Here is a 22,798-nt window from a genome sequence, read left to right on the forward strand (position 1 = left end):
GTTCCTCTTTGTCTTTTTACACCCAGCCCTCCTCCCCTCTCCCAAAACATCCACTTCTATTATTACATCGTAGTGTTTTAACCTTCTGTTCAATGCAAAGTAGATAGAAAGACAAGCTTTGTGATCAGAAGGCTGGGTTTAGGCCCGAACCCCACCATTCATAATCACTGTGGTCTCCAGACATCTCTAAGCCTCAATTTCTTCATTTGCAAAGAGGAATAATAATCTCTCTTGCAATACCACTGAGAGGGATTAAACAAGACCAGTTAAACACACAGCCACTCCTTGGCAGCAATAAGAGACTCAGCCACCAGTGCTCTCCTGAGGAGAGGGATCATTAACAAAGGTCAAGACTACAGAAGACCAAAAGCACCACGTTCTGGGTCCACCCAGATGAGGTCGCTGTAGCAGCACTGTTGACTGCCCCATCTTCGTCCTCCGTAGCTGAAGGAAATCCAAGCTACTGATGTTTTTAAAGGAGATTTAAAAAAGAAAGAAAAACGAAGCCAGTGTCCACTACCAGTGACCTTCAGGACATCCAAGGAATCTGAACCACAATTAAGATCTTTTCGTGAATCACGTGCATTTAATTTACTGATGTCACGATAAAAATTTTTCTTGATGTTACCAGTTAGCTAAAACTCAGGGGCTACACAGGAAGGACAGTCAGGGAAGGAGAGCCAGCTGCCCAGCACAGCCCTGCTCCTCCTCCTTGGTAAATCTCTGTCCCAGGAGATCTCTGACCCAACTCCTCCCTACTAGAAAACTTAACGAGATCATGTCACAGCACTTTAGAAAAAAATGTAATGTGTTCTATAAAAAGCAGTTAACATGTAACCAGGAATTCTGGAGAAATCACCTGTTCTATGACGGCACCTGAATTCACGGGTATAAAACACAAACCCAGATGCCAACATTTCCTGTACCTGATGCTTAAAAACCACTGTTAGCACTAAAACTGAGGAAACATCCACCTGCTACTCAGAAACACCTGATAACAAGCAGATGGGCGGTTTAGCCTAAAACTGAACAAACCTATGTGGAATCTCTGGCCAGTGTCCTCTAAATCTCTTCCATTTCTGCTTGACAGCTATGTTTTCCCAGCCTCTCTCTCAGTCTCTGCAGCAGAGTAAACCTCCCCCTCCCCCACCATCAGCAGAACCACACCCCTGCTAACATCAGAAGTTCCAGCATCCCACACCCTGGGCCACAACCGCCCAGGGTTCTAGCTCGCTTTGGTCCCCTGAACACCTCATGGAGCTCAGCAGACCAGTGAGCCCTCTTCCACTCTCCACCCACCTCCTCCTGCCCCCACTGCTCCTTGTCGGGCTTGGAGTCTGCATACTACTTTTTTTCTTTTTAAGTAGGTTCCACGCCCAGCATGGAGCCCAACATGGGGCTTGAGCTGAGATCAAGAGTGGGATGCTCAACCAACTGAGCCACCCAGGTGCCCCCCCCCACCGTGTACTATTCTGACAATCACCCTCCACTCTCTCTCCATCCACTGCACCCCTGGACAAAGCCCCAGGCCTGGACAAAACCAACCACCCACCTTCTCTGTTTTATACCCGAGGAACAGTGTCCTTGGAGAAAAATCACACCAGGGGATTGGTGTCGCTAAATGTTCATGTTCACCAGCTCAACTGGGCATTCAGCACTGCCTGAAAACTCACTGGATTCCTCATTGCCTCTACCCATTACTACTGGATACTTTTCCCACTTTCCAAGGATAATTCGTCTCTGATTCCCTTCGAATGCCAGTTGATGGCCTTGCCTCATAGAGAACATTGAGAAATTGCACGTCGGCTCCTCTATCTGCATCTGTGGTCACCTCCTCCTCCTTCCGTCCTGCTGCCATCCATCCATCCACGATGCACTGGAGCCCACCTCCCCTACTCGGCCATTCTCCATTCCTGCCTCCCTGGCCTCTTCGTTTTGACGTCTCAAAGGCATCTCACACTTTACCTGTCCAGGAGGTGTTCACCCTTCCCTCCCTTCTCAAATCCAGTGCCACCAACCCCATGCTCAAGCTAGAAAACTGGCAGTCATCCTTAACGCCGCCCTTGCCCCTCGCCCCCCATCCACACCGTCACCAAACCCTTCCCACCTACTCCTGTTACCTCCAGGCGGTCCTCTTCTGTCCACGGCCCTGCCACCACCGCACCACCTTTCACGTGGACGATTCAAGCCCTGCCTTGCTGCACAGCTTCTGCCCGCTCCTCTGCCCTCACCGCAGGGCCACTCACACTGCGTTTGGTTCTCCCCCCTCCTCCTCCAACAGCCCAACCATCCCCACGTCCTGCAGGTGCCGCCTCAAGGCATCTGGCACATGGTCGCTCCTCTTCCATTTATTCTGGCATTTTGCATAATATTCATTTCCAAAGGCAGGAATAAGGAAACAAACAAACATACAAACAAAAACCAAGTGCTGGAGGCCCTGGGATCTGACCTGGAGAGGAGGCTGCCAGACACCACCCAGCAGCCTCCTAGCGGGCCTGCTGGCCACTCGGGTCACCCGGCCCGGGCCTCCCCACCCAGGGCTGTCACACACCTTCCTGGCACGCAGCTCTGCGTGTGCGTTCTCCTGGAGAGAGCCTCAGCCACAGGCACCCAGCTGCCTAACGCACAGAGTTCACTGTTCCGAACATGAGAGTTAAGACTCTTCCCACCTTGGTCCCCACCTCTCTCAAGCTGATTCCCTCGATTCGCTACTTGCCTTCGTTCCCCATAAATCCCATTTCCCTTCAGTCTGCACATCAGGGCCCGGGCTCACAGTGACACCTCCTCACCTGGGAGGCCCTCTCTCCATCATCTTCTCCAGTGGAAACCTCACCCAGAAAAGCCCAGCATCTTCTGAAACCGCCTCCCTGATGCCCCAGCCAGAAGGAAGCCCGGCCTTCACAACATCCCACGGCACGTGGCTCTGGGGCACAGCTGTCTGTGCGTGTGGCTTCTCGCTGCTACACGATTTCAACTCCTCAAAGACTTCATTCATCTCTGGGTCCCCAAAAGACCCTGAAAAAGTAAGCCCCCTCGAACCACAAAATTAAAATGAATCTAAATCTAACCCTGCTCTGTAAAGGCGGTCACCCCCGTGACAAACTTAAACTACACGCAATTAAGATCTGATGACATAGAATCTGATCACGAAACAGGCCTCAGGGGCTTTGCAGCCGCCGCTCCCGCTGCTCGGAACACTGTTCTCCGGACTCTCTGGATGCCTGGCTCCCCCGCCTTCAGCTCAAGTGATACCACCTCAGAGAGGCTCTCCCTGATTACTCCATCTCAAGTACCCAGTCGCTTCTAACATAACTTCCTGCAGCCTTCGCAGACGGAACACAATCAGAAAGCTTAGTTGGTTGTTTACTTTTTAACCTTCTATCTCCCCAGGCTCTTTGGGGGCAGGGATTGCACCTGTCGTGTTGGCAATGTACCAGTATGCACCTGGTCCATAGAAGGCACCCGATAAATGGCATGAATGCATACAAACACAAGTAACTGCATGACCTTGGATTACTGCATGCCAAAACCAGTTACCGAAGTCCCTAAAATACGACAATATACTTACTTGTCCAACTTTTGAAAGTTTAAGTTCTCTTAATGTATAGTCATGAGCAGCACTTTCTTTGACGTTCCTAACACGCATGACCCCGTATTCTTTTAGAGCATACTCGTCAGGCCAGTATTTGACACATTTACTCTGAAAGGGATCAGAGAAAAGACAGTTAATCTCTCTGAACTCTGAAATTAAAAGCCTAAACCAGAGGAAAATAAATATTTGGGGAAAAAAATTATTCAAGTCTTGCTTAATGAACAATATTCGGAAAATGGCCTGTCTGGCATCTGGTGGATTTTCAAAGAAAAGGAGAAAAAAGTTCAAATAAGAAAAGCAGGTGCATGGAAAGCTTGCAGAGCTGTCTGGTCTAAGACGCATGTCAAAGGACAGTCAAGGATTGCTCATTTATCTCTAAAGAAGCGAAGATGCAGAGTGAGGGACTAGCTGGTTTGAGGGTTCTGTCTAGCAATCACTGAATTCTGACTTCCAGAGATCTGCCAGTCACTCTGCAGGGAAGCAAGCAAGCAAGCACTCTGGAGGTGGACGGGTTGCCCAAAGAGCAGACGGTCTGGCTCACTTCCGCACCCATGTAGGAGGACTCCATGCCTTATCTAACCCAAGTGTGAACAACTCCAGCACAGCAAGGCAGCCGGTGGGGTTTTGAACCAGCTGCTTCTTCTATATCCAGATCCATTTGCTACCTACTACACACGTCACCTTCGCTTCCCTGAGTGCCTGGGAACACCGAGCCTGCAACAGCTGCTGGCTTCAGAGCAGACAGATTGAAAAATATGGCACCAAGTAAACCATTCTTGGTACCAAAGAGGAAGATATTGGCTCAATGAGAGATGAGTCTGTATATATTTGGTGTCCTGGGCAGAGAATGTTTTCGTGTTCTGTTTTTTTCTCGGAGCAGACTTTCCACAACCACCAAGACACCAGTATCAGCAAGAGAAATTTACCTCTTATACTAGGAAGACAGAGAAATTCAGTTATAAAACTATAATTAAGAGAGCTGCTGCAGGCATCCCCACAGTCAATGATTAACTGAAAGAAAAAAAAACAAACATGGCAGAAGGAAAGTTGAACAGAAGAATTAACAGTGCAACTTTTTTGCCTGACAATGGTTTACATGGTCTTTTATTTATTATTATTCTGAATTCAGCTTTCCCTGCAGTATTTGGTAGACCCAAATACCTCTTTGACAGATTTGGTACAATTTTTATTATCCCCAAATAAGCACTTTTAATATTAATTGCACTCAATGCTATTTCTGGCCAATCAATTCTGTGACTGTTGGTTCCTCAGGAGACTCAGCAGAGAACAAAAAATGAAATCTCTCTTCATGCCCCCAGGTTCCGTGAGGAGGGGTATCCTCCTACGAGCCAGATAATAGGCAGGACGGACGGCTCAGTTTTCCTTTCTATACTCAGGACAGGTGACACTCATCTGAAGCAGAAACTAAGAAGACATTTTAACCTGTCCATTAAACACCTCATGTTACTGCAGGAAGGTCTGTTTCACAATGACCGGATCTGGCCTCTAAGGTTTTCAGAATCGTAACGACTAGCTAGCACAATGATGAAAATCCTACAAAATCAATGTGCCCTTCAAAACTGATAGGAAAATTACATTGGGAGCGCCAAACACCAAAATCACCCATCTATCTTAGGTTTAACTTAAAGGTATGACTGCTATATTCCATGCAAATTTTATGTAAACTAGTTAAAGTATAACTACAAAGAACTTTGACAAAAATGCAGAACTTTTCCATATTAAAAACCCACATGGGGGCGCCTGGGTGGCTCAGTCGTTGAGCGTCCATTTTCGGCTCAGGTCATGATCCCAGGGTCCTGGGATCGAGTCCTGCAACGGGCTCCTTGCTCAGTGGGGAGCCTGCTTCTCCCTCTCCCACTCCCCCTGCGTGTGTTCCCTCTCTCGCTGTCTCTCTCTGTCAAATAAATGAAATCTTAAAAAAAAAAAAACCCACATGGATGGGCTCACTTTGGGATAACACACAGAAATGTCACTCAATGAGATCTGTCTGCTTCTCTGTAGGTGTGGGATGTTACAATTTTTAAAAAACCTGAAGTGTCATGAAGAGTGTGGGGAGATGAGTACTTAACATAGCAGCTGGGTGGTGGTTGGAGGGGGCATGCTGGTACAACCACTCTGGGAGCAGTCTGGCCGAATCACTTCGAATTTACAACACGCATACCCTATGACCTAGCATTCCTTTTGTTGACATCTAACCTAGAGAAAACTTGCCATACAAACACAAGCAAGAATAGGATTATTCACTTTAAGCACTGTTTGTTAAGAGCGAAAACTGAAACATTTAAATGCTCAATACATGGGGTGCCTGGGTGGCTCAGTCGTTAAGCGGCTGCCTTCGGCTCAGGTCATGATCCCAGGGTCCTGGGATCGAGCCCCACATCGGGTTCCCTGCTCCGCGGGAAGCCTGCTTCTCCCTCTCCCACCCTCCTGCTTGTGTTTCCTTTCTGTCTCTCTGTCAAATAAATAAATAAAATCTTTAAAAAATAAAAATTAAAAAAAAATAAATGCTCAATACATAACAGTGAAATAACCTATGGTACGTCCCTACTATGGAACATCATGCAATTACTAAAAAGAAGGAAATAGGCCACTATGTACTAACAGTAGGTGTTAGAACATTCATTTGGGTGGGGCCCAAGATGCACAACAAAGTTAGTGTATGAAAACACTTTTACATACAGTATTTTTCAGAAAACAATACTATATACTTCCATAGGCACACATACGTATGTAAGTACACGCATACACATAAATGCAGGTACGTAATGCCTACGGTAATGCCTCTCATACATGTATGTATGTATGTATGTACGCGCCAAGAAGACCGCATCACTCTGGTAACAGGGATTTTAAATGGGTGGACAAGGGACAGTGACAAAGGCAACTTTAACCGTAACCATAATGTGTTTGGATATTTACATGAATATACTGCTTGAATAATTCAAAGTAATGTTTAAATGCTTACGTGTCGTGATAAGTATAATTTATATGACCAATGAAATCACTATTTGTTAGTACTCTAATCCCCTGAAGGAACCAGACGGGCCTTCTCACACTCCCTTGGGGACCTCTGCTCCTGTATACAATAGAGTAACAGGGTCTGGATTTACCTTCCCACCTTAAACAAGTAAAAAACAGGAAGAATGAAAAGACATACATAACAGATTTAGTAACAAGGACATTAACACAGTTATTACAAATATACTCCACATGTCCAAAAGGCTTAAGTTAAAAAGAGAGACACAGAAGACATTAAAAACAATGACAATAAAACTTCTAGAGATGAAAAAGACAATGTCTGCTATGGAAAACACACTAAATAGTACTAACAGCAGGTGACACACTGCAGAAGAAAAGATTAACTTAAAGACACACAGCAAAAGAAACTATCCAAAATTAAACAAGGGGGAAAAAAAGACAACGGCACAAAATGAGCAAAGCCTCAGTAAGCCACAGGACAACGTCAAGCAGCCTAATATACGTGTAATTGGGTGTCCTGTGTTTGCAGAAATAATAAACATTTCCAAATTTAGAGAAAACTATAAATCCACAGATTCAAGAAGCTCAATGAACCCCAAGCAGAAGGAACATAAAGAAAACTACCCCAAGGCGTGTCACAATCAAACTTCTTTTACTCCCTTTTCTCCAGAGGGCCAGTTAGAGTAAGCTTAATTTGTTTATTCGATTCTTAACTTGTTCAACCCGACACAGCCGATACTTTACAAATGTTTTATCAGACGAGCATGGAGTGTACCTTTCCTCTCTCCACCTCCTTCGTTGTCATGACGATCACTCGGGAGTTCTCCTGAAATACCATCCGCCAAAAGTCGTTCACCGTGTTCTGCAGGCAGCCTTGTGTGGCGATGTAACTTTTTTTGGGCTTTGAATTGTTGCATTTGGTTTCAAACTCAGGCTAGAAATTTAGGAAGAAAATCCTTCAAATACTTGAAAGTTGCTTTCAGGTCACAAGAAATACAAACTACAAAAAATGGCTAGCAATGTATGGTCAGAAAACACTGTGGAAAGCAAAGATTACCATGATAATATTTGCATTGATGTAATCTGAAACAGGCTCATTGGGATCACCATCGTGTAGGACAACCCTGGTATGATCAACTGGAAGAAAAAGAGACCACAGTCACACCTCTTCAGGACAAATCATTTCAGATCAGTTAATCCTCAGCCCAGTCCAAGTTTTGCTCACTTAATGATAAAACCACATAAAAAATTAACTCCCAAATGAGCACGACTATGATCTGATCACCACACGATGCCTCAAAATGCTATCTTTAAGAAGAATAAAGTAGCGGGCGCCTGGGTGGCTCAGCTGGTTAAGCGACTGCCTTCGGCTCAGGTCATGATCCCAGGGTCCTGGGATCGAGTCCCACGTCGGGCTCCCGGCTCAGCGGGGAGCCTGCTTCTCCCTCTGACCCTCTCCTCTCTCATGCTGTTTCTCTCTCGCTCGCTCTCTAATAAATAAATAAATAAAAAATCTTTAAAAAAAAGAAGAATAAAGTAGCAACAGCAACTCCCTGGTCTTGATAAGGTACTACAGATATACAGGATATTATCACTGGGAGAAGCTGGATAATGGGTACATGGGAACCCTCTGTATATTTTTGTAACTTCTTGTGAGTCTAAAAGTATTTCAAAACAAAAAATGGGTTTGTTTGGTTTTTTTTAAACAAAAAGAAGAGTAAAGTACAGATAAATGACATAATGTCTGAGATTTGCTTCAACATAATTTGGGGAGAGAGGAGAAGTGGCTCAGAGTATAAATGAAACAGGACTGGTATCAGTTGACAATGTTGGGAGCTGGAAAGCGGGTATGTATGCTTCTTTATACTATTCTGTCTACTTATGAATATATTTGAAACTTTCCATAATAAAAATGGTGGCTTTTTTTAATGAAGCAGAATGAAATATAGTATCTAGAAGATAAGATTTTGAGAGTATCAGATGACTAAATTCTGCACAAAAGTACATTACTGGTAGAGAAATCTCAGTGCTCTACCTAAGCAACTTATTTCACAATAGGAGGGGCAGCTGGGTGGCCAGTCGGTTAAACGTCCGACTCTTGATTTCAGCTTAGGTCATGATCTCTGGGTTGTGAGATCGAGACCTGAGTCGGGCTCCACACTGGGCATGGAGCCTCCTTAAGATTCTCTCTCTCCCTCTCCTGTGCCCCTCCCCACCCTCCCTCTCTTAAACAAAAAATTACTTTACAATGGGAATTAGTAATATAGCTGTATGCCTTGGACTCCCCATCTCTAAAGAAATAAGATGTTAATCAAGAGGAAGCATCTGACTGGGATTAAGAGAGGAAAAGGCAATGATACTCTATTCAGATACTGCATACCATTGTTCCCGTCACCTTTTCCTACATCCCTGCATCTTACTAATGAGTTCCATTAGGTCTCCTGAGCAGAAAGGAAAACTTAGACATAAACAGGATGAGGCTTCCCCAAGGTCATCAGGACCATGGTGTGACTCAGACTGATTCTCTGCAAATTCCTATTGCCTTTTCTCACTATTATTAATGCCCCCACTTCCTCCCATCCTCACCTACACAAATCTCAAATAACCATATCGATGTGAAGTACATATGTACCATGTATGTGTACATATGTACACAGAAAGAGAAAGACCATGCTACACACACACACATACATGCATGTTTATGATACCTGACAAAATGGCTTGGACCTGATGAGACATTAGAGCAATGCTCACCGTATTTGCTCATGCATCCCAATGAACTTTAATTGTGAAGTTTTTGAACACTGAAATATATACACACATACATATAAACAAGCCCTATTTTTAAGTTGGTAAATACATTATGCATGCACTGCCATCAATCTGTATGTCAGATTTAAATTTTTCTTTCTTTCTCTTTTTAGAGAAAGGATATAAATCAAGAGAAGTTCTAAATGTTCCTTCCCTTCCCCTCAGTGAACTGCCCTTCACAGCCCACTCTGGAGATCCCTCCAAGAAAAAGCATGGTACTTTGGGGGTTCCTATGCCAGTTCTCCCTTGCTTGCAACCTTGCTAAAATGGCCTATAAAACCAGGAAAATAAGAACGCCTGCTTTCTGTGCTGTGGTAAGAAGTAAGTGAGACAGATGCAGAGCCTGGCACAGAGTCAGCCCTCATGAGAGGGCTACGACAACTGCTTCGTGCCATCTCTGGGGTCCTCACCTAAGACCTCCATTCCTCCAGGCCTCTGTTCCCTGTGGCTCAGCTTGGGCTCTACCAGGCAGCATCTGGGGATTAAACGCCTTATGGATACCTCAGGGTCCTTCTCAGAGCAGAGTGTAGGTATGTACCTATATCTCCTGTAACTCGAGCTCAGGAGATCAGGGAGCAGAGCAGGTGAAGAGTCCTCGGGGGAAGCTGCCTGTTGCCCAGAAGAAGGAATGGAGTCCCGGCAAGGAGGCGTGCATTTCCCAAGCCCCACAGGCTGAGTGCTGCAGTGCAAGGACACAAGCCTGGGACCTCTGAGGGCCTGGATGTGGCCTGACCCAGGGAGATGGCAAGCCTTGAGATTCTCACTCTTAGGCAGACAAAATTAATTAACAGAAGGAACAACCCACTCAAGACCACCTGGTGCAATTTTACCCAGTACGGGCATCACAGGAACTCAGTGAACGTCAACTCTCCCCACCACGTTTGACAATTTTGGAAACCACTCACAACTGAAAGAGGCTAAGACCTCGGATCTTCTGAGGAGGCATGTGGCACCCAGGAAAAGTTACAGGGACACTGAGGAATCAAACTCTCCAAGAGTGAATATTACTGAACAGAATATTAATACTTACAGGGCAGGATGTTTTTATATCTATTTTTGTTCTTATTTTCTTGCCTCTGACCCTCTTTTCGGCTGTAGAGAAGTTTGCACTCCTGTTGTTGTAGTGTCTGGAGAGGAAAAAAAGTAAGTATTATTCCAGGTCAAAAGCTTAAAAAAAAAAAAAAGCCTGGCTCATCATTTCTGCTTTAAGAAATTTATCCTAGGAAAGGTTCAGGGTTGCAACAGCTACAGGAATGCTCATCTTAAAACTGTATCAACAGTGCCAAAAACAATTTCCAGTAAGAAAGGGCTGCCTGTATAACACTATCATTAATTCATACTAACAAATGTTCTGCGGTCATTTAGAAATACACTCTAGGAGAATTTTTAATGCCTTGAAAACAAGATCAGAGTAAGTGTTAAGTGAAAAGAAGGTCAGACTTCCCAAACAGTATTATTACATAAGCCATATGTTTGCATTTGCCTGTGTATCTAAGAAATGGCAGAAGAATATGCACCAAAAAAGTAATGGGGATTTTTTTTTTTTCAGGGTAGTGGGATTATGAAGGCGTTTTCTTCATTTTTTGGCCTAAATTTTTTTACAATGAGTTAATATTTATTAGTAGAGAAACCTTTTAAAATAACAATTAATAAGAATGAAAGTTGAGGGGCGCCTGGGTGGCTCAGTCGTTAAGCGTCTGCCTTCGGCTCAGGTCATGATCCCGGAGTCCTGGGATCAAGCCCCACATAGGGCTCCCTGCTCCATGGGGAAGCCCGCTTCTCCCCTCCTTCTCCCCCTGCTTGTGTTCCCTCTCTCGCTATGTCTCTCTCTCGCTATGTCTCTGTCAAATAAATAAATAAAATCTTTAAAAAAAAAAAAAAAGAATGAAAGTTGGGGGGCGCCTGGGTGGCTCAGTCGGTTAAGCATCTGCCTTCGGCTCAGGTCATGGTCCCGGGGTCCTGGGATCGAACCCCACATATCCCTGCTCTGTGAGGAGCCTGCTTCTCCCTCTCCCCGCCCCTCACTCATGCTCATGCTCTCTCTCTCAAGTAAATAAATAAAATCTTCACCAAAAAAAAAAAAAAATGAAAGTCAGGGCGCCTGGCTGGTTCAGTCAGAAGAGCATGTGATCCTTGATCTCAGGGTTGTGGGTTCGAGCTCCACATTGGGTGTAGAGATTACTAAAAATAAATAAATAAACTTTAAAAAAAAGATGAAAGCCAATGAGCATCTGCGTAGAGTATATAAATAACAGTTGTGATCATGCTCTTGACTTTATGATCTGCTGCCTACTTTCACCACTGTGTAATTCAGAGCAAGCTATGCTTCCGCTCTCCCAGCTGGATACAACAGAAGTGGTGCTAGGTACCGCTGTATCGTGGGCATGCAAGCTTTGTTCCCCCTGTGCCAGAAACCCACGTTAGTGTGCTAGGCAGCCAGGCTGCGTCTACTGCAGCTACACAAACACCTGCTCCCTAGCTTTTCCCCAGCCAGGGAGTGAGGAAGAGAACGTCAGGCTCCTGGAGCAAGGGGGCAGGAGGGACACTTCTGCAGGGGAAGTAGGTGGGGAACGCGATCAGGGAGAGACTAAATGAGGCAGCCACAGTGGGGCTAGCCCCAGAGAAAGAGGAGACGTGGGGAAGCAGAGAAGGACCAGCTGCAGAAACAGACAGGAAGGGGGACAAGCCAGGTTGATGCCTGTTCAAGAGGTAGGTTTTATTTTCAAAATTATAAAAAGTACCTCTTTTTTTAAGACTTATTTATTTGAGAGAGAGAGAGCACAAGGGATGGGAGAGGCAGAGGGAGATGGAGAAGCAGACTCCCCATTGAGCAGGGAGCCCAACCTGCGACTCAAACCCAGGACCCTGGGATCATGACCTGAGCCAAAAGCAGACGCTTAACTGACTGAGCCACCCAGGCACCCCCAAGTGTACCTCCTCTTTAAGGGACCATTAGTTTCCAAAAAGTCTAATTTGTAAGCAGAAATCACAAGTGGGCAAATCAAGAAAGTGGAAGGCAAACTAAAAAGAAGAAAATACATGTGTGTTGTATATGCATATATAAATTCCAAAATGGCTAGCTCATGAAGGTTTCTACCAGGAGAAAGAGTCAATGTTTCATAACAAGCGGCCCACTATATTTCCACTTCATTTATCTGACTTTTACAGGCAGGTATGAAAGTCAGGATTTTAAATTGCCATTTGACTCCTGGTTTGAAAATGCAGTATTTGGCCTTGACGCACAGCTCATAACAAAAGTAGTTAGCTAGCTGGAACCTGGGCAGGAATAAAATACAATGTACACAGAACTCTGATGATGAGACGGTCATTCCAATTTTTAAAATGAGCTCAGATTAAGTAATTAAAGCCATTTGCCTTCTGCGGGCTGGCATTTCCTCTGAACTGTGAGCCAGTCTTACCGAGCGATATTGCCGTGTTAGGAAGAAGGTTCAATCGTGATTTTCAGACAGTTAAGGTGAGGTTCAAAAAGAAGCTCGAACACTGCAAACTGACTCACCACTTAAAAGTCAAACCAGTGAAGAGAAACAACATCAACAAAAGCTATAAAGGGTAGGGTTGTCCTAGGAAATAATTAGCTGCTTGATTCAAAACCAACCTGACAGTGAAGCGCTCGAGCGCTCACTTACGAGCCAAACTTCGTGTGACACTTCGCTGGTGGAGGTGCAGGCCCGAGCTCGCTCTATAAAAGGCAAATTTCACCCAGGCCCTCCCTGTTCAATCTTCGATGGCTCCCCCTGCCTGAGACCAAGTCTAAGCTTTTCAGAATAACTCACACTCTTCTCTGAGCTAATGGAGGCCGGCCTCTAACCTCAGCTTCTACTTTGCCGAGATACTATCCTGTCTGTGCCTCAGCTTCCTCGAGTATAAAGTGGGGATAGTCCTAATTACCTACGCCGCAGGGTTGGTGTAAGAGTTAAGTGAGATTACTGTGGCAAGTGCAGAAACGTGCATGTTGGCTGGACCATCTACTCAGGTCGACCAGGGGCTCCCCTTGTCCTGCATCAAGTTACCAATCGCCGCTTTCATGCGGATTTGGGGCCTGAACAGCACAAAGGCTGAGACAGGCGTTTGGGCCCCAGAGTCCTCCAGAAAGGACAAGCCCAGAGCGCCTGCATCCTGGGCACAGTCGGTGCTAATTGGCAGCGGCCGGCAGCTGTCACAGATTACTAATGACTAACTGTGTGTCTCCCCCTCAGCTCCTTCCTCAGTGACCATTAGCCCATTCTCATCTGTGCCTGGGGCCCAAGTTGTCTGAACACATTTCATTTCCTACTGAGGAAGGCTGCCATCCATCTAGAGTGAGGCTGAAAATAAAAAGAACTCAGAAGGGTGACTTGCCATGCTTCGCCCACAGAGGCTCCCCAACTGCACCCAAGATAATCAGGTACCACCTGCTATGGGGTGCTTCCTCCCTAGCACCAGGCTGATGGCTGGAAGAAGCCGAAGAATATCATACAAGCCTGCCCCTGCAGGCTACAACCCTTTCGTGGTTTATCTTCCACAACCTCTCTCTCACCAGCAGTCCCTGGGGCACAAAAAAGCTGCAAACGACCTGTCAAGCTAAATGTCACTGTGTCTCCATCCCCATTCTCCACCGGGCAGTGGCAGGGATGCTAATGATAATGACAGGCAGAAAAAGGGACAATGTAAAGCTGGGACACAGGCTGCAAAATACCCATTTGCCCAACTAATACAAACAAAGAATTTGGATCAAACGATGAATCCTTAAAACGTGCCAGAGGCCAGTTACAGTCTCCTGATTGCATGAGTCAAAAGAGATCTAGGCCAAAGGGACTGTATCAAATTTTAAGCCTTAAAAAGCATCAAGAGACAGTCAATCCCTGATCCACATTGTACATTCTGAAGTGCCCAGCAGCTGGGCGGGGCCTGGCTGGCTCAGTTGGTGGAACATGGGACTCTTGTTCTTGGGGTCGTGAGTTCCAGCCCCACATCGGACAAAGAGATTACTTAAAAATAAAACATAAAAAAAAAAAAGTGCCCAGGAGCATGACCAACGGTGGACGGGACAGGACAAGTGCTCACTGTGCAGAACCATCCCCTGACATTTATGACCAAGGAACACCCCTGCTTCCTACCCCCCCAGGGCCCCTGACAGCCTAAATGCCAGCAGCAGCATCCCCAGTCACTGTACTGACCCAAAAAGACCCTCACGTGGCTTCCAAAGCCCTGACTGAAAACCACTGGACCTGGCTCTTGACCAGAATGTCATGAATCCAAATGGAGGAGCAAGATCAAGGAGAGACAGATAGACAGCAAACAAAATGGCAGAGCCACGCATACCCAGGTACCATGACAACAGCCCAATGACCGTTCTGCCTGCACTGCTCTGAGCAACAGGGACAAATCACAAAAATAACGCCACTAACCATTAATGTCAGACCAAACTGTACAATTACTTTGTTGTTTTTTTTTTAAGATTTTATGTATTTATTTTGAGAAAGAGAGAGCGAGCATGAGTAGAGGGCAGAGACAGAGGGAAAGGGAGAAGCTGACTCCCCGCTGAGCAGGGAGCCTGACATGGGGCTCGATCCCAGAACCCCGAGATCATGACCTGAGCTGAAGGCAGACACTTAAGTGACTGAGCCACCCAGGCGCCCCAATTTACTTTGCTTTTTTTTTTTTTTTTTAAAGATTTTATTTATTTGACAGAGAGAGACACAGTGAGAGAAGGAACACAAGCAGGGGGAGTGGGAGAGGGAGAAGCAGGCTTCCCACCGCGCAGGGAGCCCGATGCGGGGCTCGATCCCAGGACCCCGGGATCATGACCTGAGCCAAAGGCAGATGCTTAACGACTGAGCCACCCATGTGCCCTTACTTTGCTTTTAAAAACAAAACTACAGGGCGCCTGGGTGGCTCAGTTGGTTAAGCGACTGCCTTCGGCTCAGGTCATGATCCTGGAGTCCCTGGATCGAGTCCCGCATCAGGCTCCCTGCTCGGCGGGGTGCCTGCTTCTCCCTCTGACCCTCCCCCCTCTCATGTGCTCTCTCTCTCTCATTCTCTCTGTCTCAAATAAATAAATAAAATCTTTAAAAAAAAAAACAAAACTACAGGGGCGTCTGGGTGGCTCAGTCAGTTAGGCGGCTGCCTTTGGCTTGGGTCGTGATCCCAAGGTGCTGGGATCAAGCCCCGCATTGGGCTCCCTGCTCGGCGGAGAGCCTGCTTCTCCCTTTCCCTCTGCCTGCCACTCTGCCTACTTGTGCTCTCTATCTCTCTGTCAAATAAATAAATAAAAAATATCTTTAAAAATTAAATAAATAAAAAATAAAAACAAAACTACAAGGGTGTATATATATTGGATGAGGTGGGGGAGGGGTGCAGATGGAGGAAAGAAGATTAATAAAATGTTGGTAAGCTGGGTGTTGGGAAAAAGAAGGTCCACCACACTATTTTTTCTACTTTTGGGTGTTTGAAACCTTCGATAATAAAGGAAGGTTTTTTATAAACAAATTAATAATAAATAAAAATGTAAAAGCTCCTACTAGCTCTCCCCGCCACACACATACCCCACTCTTGGCCATGGCCTCCTGAAGGACAGAAAGGGAGCTGAGAAAGGCTGTCAGGCAGATGGTCTCCCTGGCTCTGATGCCGTGAATAATTATTAAGAGAGCGGTAACCACCTGGGCAGGATCCAAAACCAGGCCTTCTACCCGGTCTGAATGAACTTCTGTTTTCCTTTGGCATCTGTCCTCTGTGCAGAGGAACGCTGCAATTTCTCATCCCATCCTCTTTACTGCAAACTGCAGTGTCACCAGGCACCACGGGCGGGTGAAAGCCCCCACCTCCTGACACCACGCTGCACGGCCCATCACCATTTCTGTGCAGTAGACTTGGGGCAGCTTGTCCTGAATGAGTCCACAGCACCACCCGGGAATGAAGGGGCAGCTGCAGACTCCCATCACCAGAGAAGGTCCCAAATGATGGATAAGCACTTATGAAGATGACGGACAAAACCAACCCAAGATCTGGTCCCCTTCCAGTTGCCTGTTGTTAAACCCAGACAGCCCCCACCCTCCAAGAAGGTGGAGAATCAGAAGAAAAATGAATTAAAAGGCATGGTCCCTGTAGAAGAACAGGTTCAGACACACGAAACTGCAGCAGTCATGACAAATCTATAATTAAGTGTGGAATTAATTATGTGGCGTGGAATTTAGCGAGTGAGGTCCCTGAAAACTAACTGAAGCAGGTTTCTGGAAAGAGCTGAGGCCTGAAGCAGGTGAAACATTGAGACGGGTCCAAGGAAGAAAGGAAGACATCCCAACAAGTTAGGGAAGGCAAGCAAACATGGCTAAGAGGCCAGAGCTACTAAGGGGTGAAGGAGACTGGCAGATGAGTCTAGAAGCAGTGTGCTAGGAAGTGGTGGCAAATGGGGTTAGTTGCAAAGAGTCAGAAAAACAATGGTTGGCCTTAAAAACCAGGCAGAAGAATCTTCAACAGCTGAGTGAAAAGAAGCATGGACTTGGGAGTCAAGTCTACCTGGAAGTGCACACCACAGCCAACCATTTGCACCCTGGACACAAGTTTCTCACTTCACTTTGGGCTTCAGTTTCTTCATCAAAATGCAAAGGCTATGTCTCAGGTAGGCAACAGGGAGCCACTGATGGTTCCGAGCAGAAGGGGGAACAGGAGAAATGCTGAGTGCAGATTCACATGAAGGGTGAATGGAGGGTCAGACACAGAGGGAAAAGGAACAGCTCATGTCTTCTGGGGTGATGAGAGCCTGCACCCCTGGTGTCAGGCGAGACCCCTATCTCCACCACTGCCCACCTGGGCGGTCCTGAGCAAGTGCGTTGAGCCCTCAGAGTGCCCACGGATGCAGTGAGGTGACTTCCCTAGCCCAATATGCAACACCAAGTAGACAACAAAGGCTAGTTTCCTTCCACCCTCTGAGAGCAGAAAGACATTAGGAAAGAAGACTCAACAGCAGTTGGTGAATGGCAAGGGATGGCAGAAAGGGGACACAGAGGAGTTAAGAGAGGCCCTGAGGACTCCAGCCCATGCAGCCAAAGGATAAATAGCATGAGCACCAGAGACAGTGAAGTAAAGGGAGTTACTGGTTTGAAGGGAGAGCTGATAGGCTCCTACTTTGAATCCTCAAATTTGAAAAGACAGGACAGCCAAGAAAGGTGGAAGGCATAATTTAAAAGGCAAAACCTGAGCTCAGAAGCACGATAAACTTAGGGGTAACCAGAATAGGTTGAGAATAGATGTGCTCCCCGACGAAGAGTGAATTTCAAGCAAGATGAACAGACGGCCCAGACCGTGTCTTCGAGAACCACCAGAGTTAGCCGGTCGGAAGAAGAAAAAGCAGCGAACAGCAAGAGGCACAAGGAGAGGAAGAAGGCATAAACCAGGTGCATGCTGCCACAGGTCAGAGAAACCCAGAAAATAAAACTGTGGGAATGAGGACTGGGACAGTGGTCTCCAAAGCAGCACCCAGGAAAGAGAGGCTAAAGCGAAGACTATTTGTATCACAGTAAGAAAGCCAGTGGGGTCTTTCACCAGTGTTCTCTCAGTATGTTAGAAGAAGTCACGTCCAAAGGTGAAACAGGCAGGAGCTCAGAAGAAATGGAGGCCGCAGCACTGGCCCCTCGAAGAAGAAGACAGAGGACGATGGCAGACACAGAAAGAAGCAAGGTTGTTTAAGCGCAAAAGGGAAGCATGAGGCAGAGGTGATAAGGTCCCAGAAAGCACCTTCACTCTTATTCTCTGGGAAGACGTGAAGCGGCTCCAGCAAAATTAAACAACTCGAAAGAGAAAAACCTGACGCTGGAGGGGCAAAGAACAGAACAGAGAGAGACGCTGAAAGAGAAACAGTCCAAAGGAAACAAAAGAGCATTTGGAGTGTTTAGCTTGAGGAATAAAACCTCTCACTACGGCAATGCTCTGCCCACAGGAAGGCAGCAGCTCTTCTATTAAGCAACTGGGAGCTCAGGCCTACGTGGAAAATCCTGGTTCCAGCTCAGGCCTGCTGCCCTGGAACATTTTTTCAGCACAAACCTGGAGCCCTGGTTGGGGGCTGTTGTTCAGTGCAGTGGGGCTCAGGCACCACGGGGAAGGAAGATTTCTGCTAGAGATCACCAGCAAGAATTACTATTCTAGACACAGCTTTGGGGTGCAGTTAAAGTCTTGTTTCCATAAAACCTAACCGTCTCCAAGTAGATTTTATAGCTCCCCTGAGCAGGATGTAATCACTTTAAAGAAATCAAACCGGACTGTGGGTTTGAAGACAGGCATTAGCTCCTCCTGGAGACGCACTGGTTGGCAGAGCTGCTGGAAGGATCCAGGACATCTATGTAGCTGTCAGGGAAATGACTATAATGCCCGTGCAAACTGAAAACAGCTTCAGACCACGGCAGAGAGAGGCTTGCGTAACAGGAGGAGGATGGGCTTTAAAAACAAAAATCAAATTACTAAGGAAAACAAGCTTTACAGCGCTGGGAAAAAATAACCCCAGTTATTATGATGTTGTGTGGGGTTTGTATGGGTGTGTGTTGTGGGTTTGGTTTTTGGTGGGTTTTTTTGTTTTTTTGTTTTTTTTAAGTCAGAAACAGGAAGTTCAGAGCTAAAATTTTTCTGAAATTCATTACTGCCACCCTGAATTAGATCCCCTTGGGCAAGTGTGTAGACCAAAGTGTGTAGTCTCAAAGACTAAAATGTGCATTCACAATCCTCAAGCAGGGCCTCCACGTGAAAACTGCACAGGATTAAGGAGGAACATCTCAAAGCAAAGCCTGGAACATTCCTTCATACTTTTTAAGCATCAGAAAGCTGTTCCCTATTGAATATACAGAGTCTGAATCCATACCTCTCTCTCTCCTGAAAACAAATTCTATTCAATACTCAACACAAACACATCCTTTGTGTCTACCATGCACCAGGCTCTCCTATAGTTTCTCCTGGGGCCTGCAGGAAACAAGAGAGGACTACCTGTCCTTGTGGGGCCCACAGACTGCTTTGGGTTCTTGGGATAATATTCACACGGCAGACCAAAATAGCAGGATCAAAATGTATCTCTTTATCTGTTCACCGTTTCATTTCAGCAAAACCTCTCGTTATTCCAACAGACCAAGTAAGTCATCTGCTTCCGTGAATTCACGGTACAAGAGACAAGCATGAAAACAATAGCCACACAGAGTGCCCGTGAACCCCAAGGAGAGCAAGGATTATCAAGGGAAGGGCTGCTACTAGGTGCACCTGTAATAAGAACCGATCCATGCATACGGACAGGGATCCAGGAAGGTTTCCCTAAGAAAATGACTCTGAGGCTGGGAACTGAGGAAAGTCGTTAGTAAGGTGAAGTGAGAAAGGAATATTCTAGTACAAGCCCACCCATAAACCATATGAACAGTCATATTCCCATCAGATGTCTAACAGGCAGTTCAAACTTTAACATGTCCAAAATGAAAGTTGACCACCTGCCCCCAAACCCGTTCCTCCCAGTCTCCCTATCTCAGTAAACTGTGACTCCATCCTACCAATTGCTCAAGCCAAAACCTTTCATCGTATCCTTGCCTCAGCTCTGTCGTACCACACAATCCATCAACTCTACCTTCAAAATATCTCGAGAACCCAACCACCCCCACTGCTGCTACCCTGAACCAAACCACTGCCACTTCTCTGCTCGGATTACTGTGATTTGCCTCTTTGCTGGTCTCCCTGCTTCTATCTACCCCTTACAGAGGGTGTCATGTGGTAGCCAGAGTGACTACATCCCTCCTATGCTCAGAACCTTGCACAGACTTTCTATCTTTCTCCAAGTGAAAGCCAATGACTTTACACTGTAAATATTATAATACCTTGGAAGAGAGTGCAAATACCCTATAAATGCAGCCATGCAATGTGCACCTCACCAAGACGCACAAGGGCTGAGTTCAGGTTTCAGGTAAGGCACGTCGCAGGCACAAAATTCTAGGATCATAACCTGCCTTTTCATTTATGTAGTGAGTATCTCATTTTAGCAGAACTTTACTTCATTACAACAAATCTAGAACTATATTATCCACCTCTTCATGTTTATAAGCAGGGATATGCAGGAGATACAAGATGTTTACACAGATCAAAAATGGGCAGTCTCTAGAAAAAAATCAGACTTGAGGTCACAATGTCTTCATCCTACAACATACCCCAGAAGAAGATCAACAAGCTGAATTTATTTTAGAAGCAAAGGAGAAAAGACCCAAAGAGATGCACAAGAGACTTTGTATTTAAGATGCATCAAACGCAGAAGTAATTTGTAAGTGTCTTCCGGGGTAACATACCTGAAAGGACACACAGAGTTTTACAGATAACCAAGAGTCGGGCATAGAGACAAACAAAACACAGCTGTCAGAGTTAAGTTACGAAAGGCACTGCAACTTAGATCTCTGGTTCACTTTTAAAGACTATCAGAACACATGGTAAGAAGGAACTGATCCAAATTTATCACCTCCCAGGAAACAACTGAAGTACGATCGCTAAAATAATAATGCCTTGCTGCTGGGATCAAACTTCAGTTTCAGAGGATTTAGATTATAATGAGTCTCTGCTTTCACACATCTAATTTTTTCTATAATGGTTTGGTTCTGTTCTTAGCCATATTCCCTTGGCCCCAACCTTAAAGGGCAATTTTTTTTAATTAACTGGATTTGATAAGCAGGTACCTAAGAGATCCTGAAAGCAGACCATCAGCTATTTAGATCTAGCTTCAGTTATCAGATTTAACCTTAGTAACTCTGATTTAGTGAATGACAACTTATCACATCAGACTGACCTCTACGGAGAAAAGACATGATCTTGTTTTTTTCCATTTCCCCCAAAAGCCAACTCAACCCCCCTCGCCTTTGTTGTTAATGATGTATAAAAGATGACCTGAATTTGAAATGTCAGAGAGTGCAACCATCAGGTTAGCATTTAGAATCAACCTTCTTTTTCCAAGGCCAGAAAAGTCAGGCTAGGAGTTATTCTAAGTTCACATCCTGACCCCACCAACAGGATCGTGAAAAACACCCCTACTGCCGTAAGCTCTCTGGGAAGGTCTGACTTTGTTTCCCTAAGCACTGCCTAAGTGAACTTAGTGTTCAAAAACCCACCCCTATGACAGACACCCACCTCACTGCTGTCGTTTTTTTGAAAGTTCACAGTCACTAAAGAAAAAGTGGTGTGTACGAATGATCGCCTCGGCTACCATTTTAAAAGAAAGTATAAGATGAACATGGATCTAGATTATAAAATAGCTATTTCTTATCTTTACTAAGGTTCGACATCTTTCAATTTTAATTAAAAACGGTATTTTTCAGACTTTAAATGCACTAACCAAAATCGTGTACAATAACATAATAAAAATTAAAGATGAGTAACAACCATTGTGTTTTTTAAGGTGAAATATTTAAAAATGTTAATATTAACAACAGTCAGCAAAAATAGGAAAAGATGCATGCACAAGGCTACTCCTTGTACTCTCTCTGTGATACACTGAAACTATCCAAATGCCCATCAATAGGCTGAAAGAACGATGGTACATCCACATAATGGAGTACTATGCAGTAAAACTGAATGAAGACTATCTCTAGATAATACTGTGGAGTGATCTCCAGGACAGTGAAAACAGCAAGGCTGGAAAAAAATGTGTAAAGTTACGCTACTGTTTATCTATGAAGGAGAGGGAATATGGAAATATATACATATATGCTTATACTTTAAAATGTAATGATAAACTACAACTTTTTAAAAAATGGCTATACATACAGGGAGAAAAGGACAGAGTACAAGGGAGATTTCTCTGAATATACTTTTTAGGATCAAAAGCAACATTTCATATAATTATAAATAAAATTTCTAAAATCCAAACCTAATATGAAACCCATAACCTAATTATATACCCAGTTAGTTTACAACCACACAGAGAAGACTATTAGAAATGAGTTTAAAGCTTAGGAATGAGATTACCCATCTCTGAAGGATCTACCCTAAGAGATGTTGTTTTTGTTGCTCTTTAATGGAAAAAAATATTAAACTATTTTTAGTAATCACAGCTCAGCAAAATCTAGACCCTAAGGGAACTTTCAGGACAAAGGACCTGCTTTCTCCAACAACAACATCAACAAAAAAGAGGGTGCTATGGTCTGAATGTTTGTGTCCCCCCAGAATTCATGTTGAATGAAATTCTTGCCCCCAAAGGTGATGATATTAAGAGGTGGGGTATCCTTATAAGAGACCCCACAGGGGCGCCTGGGTGGCTCAGTCAGTTGAGCGTCCGACTCTTGATTTCAGCTCAGGTCATGATCTCAGGGTCATAGGATTAAGCTTAGGATTCTCTCTCTCCTCCCCCTCTGCCCCTTCCCCTGTGCCCCTGTTCCCTGCTCCCACGTGTACATG

At 45.2% G+C, this 22,798-nt stretch overlaps 1 protein-coding gene across 2 annotated transcripts in view; it reads right to left on the reverse strand.

The window, feature by feature from the left end:
- PTPN11 (protein tyrosine phosphatase non-receptor type 11) overlaps positions 1–22,798 on the reverse strand; it is an 81,883-nt gene that overhangs the window by 18,424 nt on the left and 40,661 nt on the right. For both annotated transcript variants that reach the window (XM_021698495.1, XM_021698494.1), the window contains exons 7-10: positions 10,434–10,530; positions 7,650–7,729; positions 7,368–7,526; positions 3,569–3,700 (exon numbers count right to left, since the gene is read on the reverse strand). In XM_021698495.1, coding sequence (XP_021554170.1) covers positions 3,569–3,700; positions 7,368–7,526; positions 7,650–7,729; positions 10,434–10,530 — 468 coding nt within the window. The remainder of the gene's footprint in view (positions 1–3,568; positions 3,701–7,367; positions 7,527–7,649; positions 7,730–10,433; positions 10,531–22,798) is intronic.

Source organism: Neomonachus schauinslandi, chromosome 14 (assembly GCF_002201575.2).
Source record: "Neomonachus schauinslandi chromosome 14, ASM220157v2, whole genome shotgun sequence".
NCBI lineage: Eukaryota > Metazoa > Chordata > Mammalia > Carnivora > Phocidae > Neomonachus > Neomonachus schauinslandi.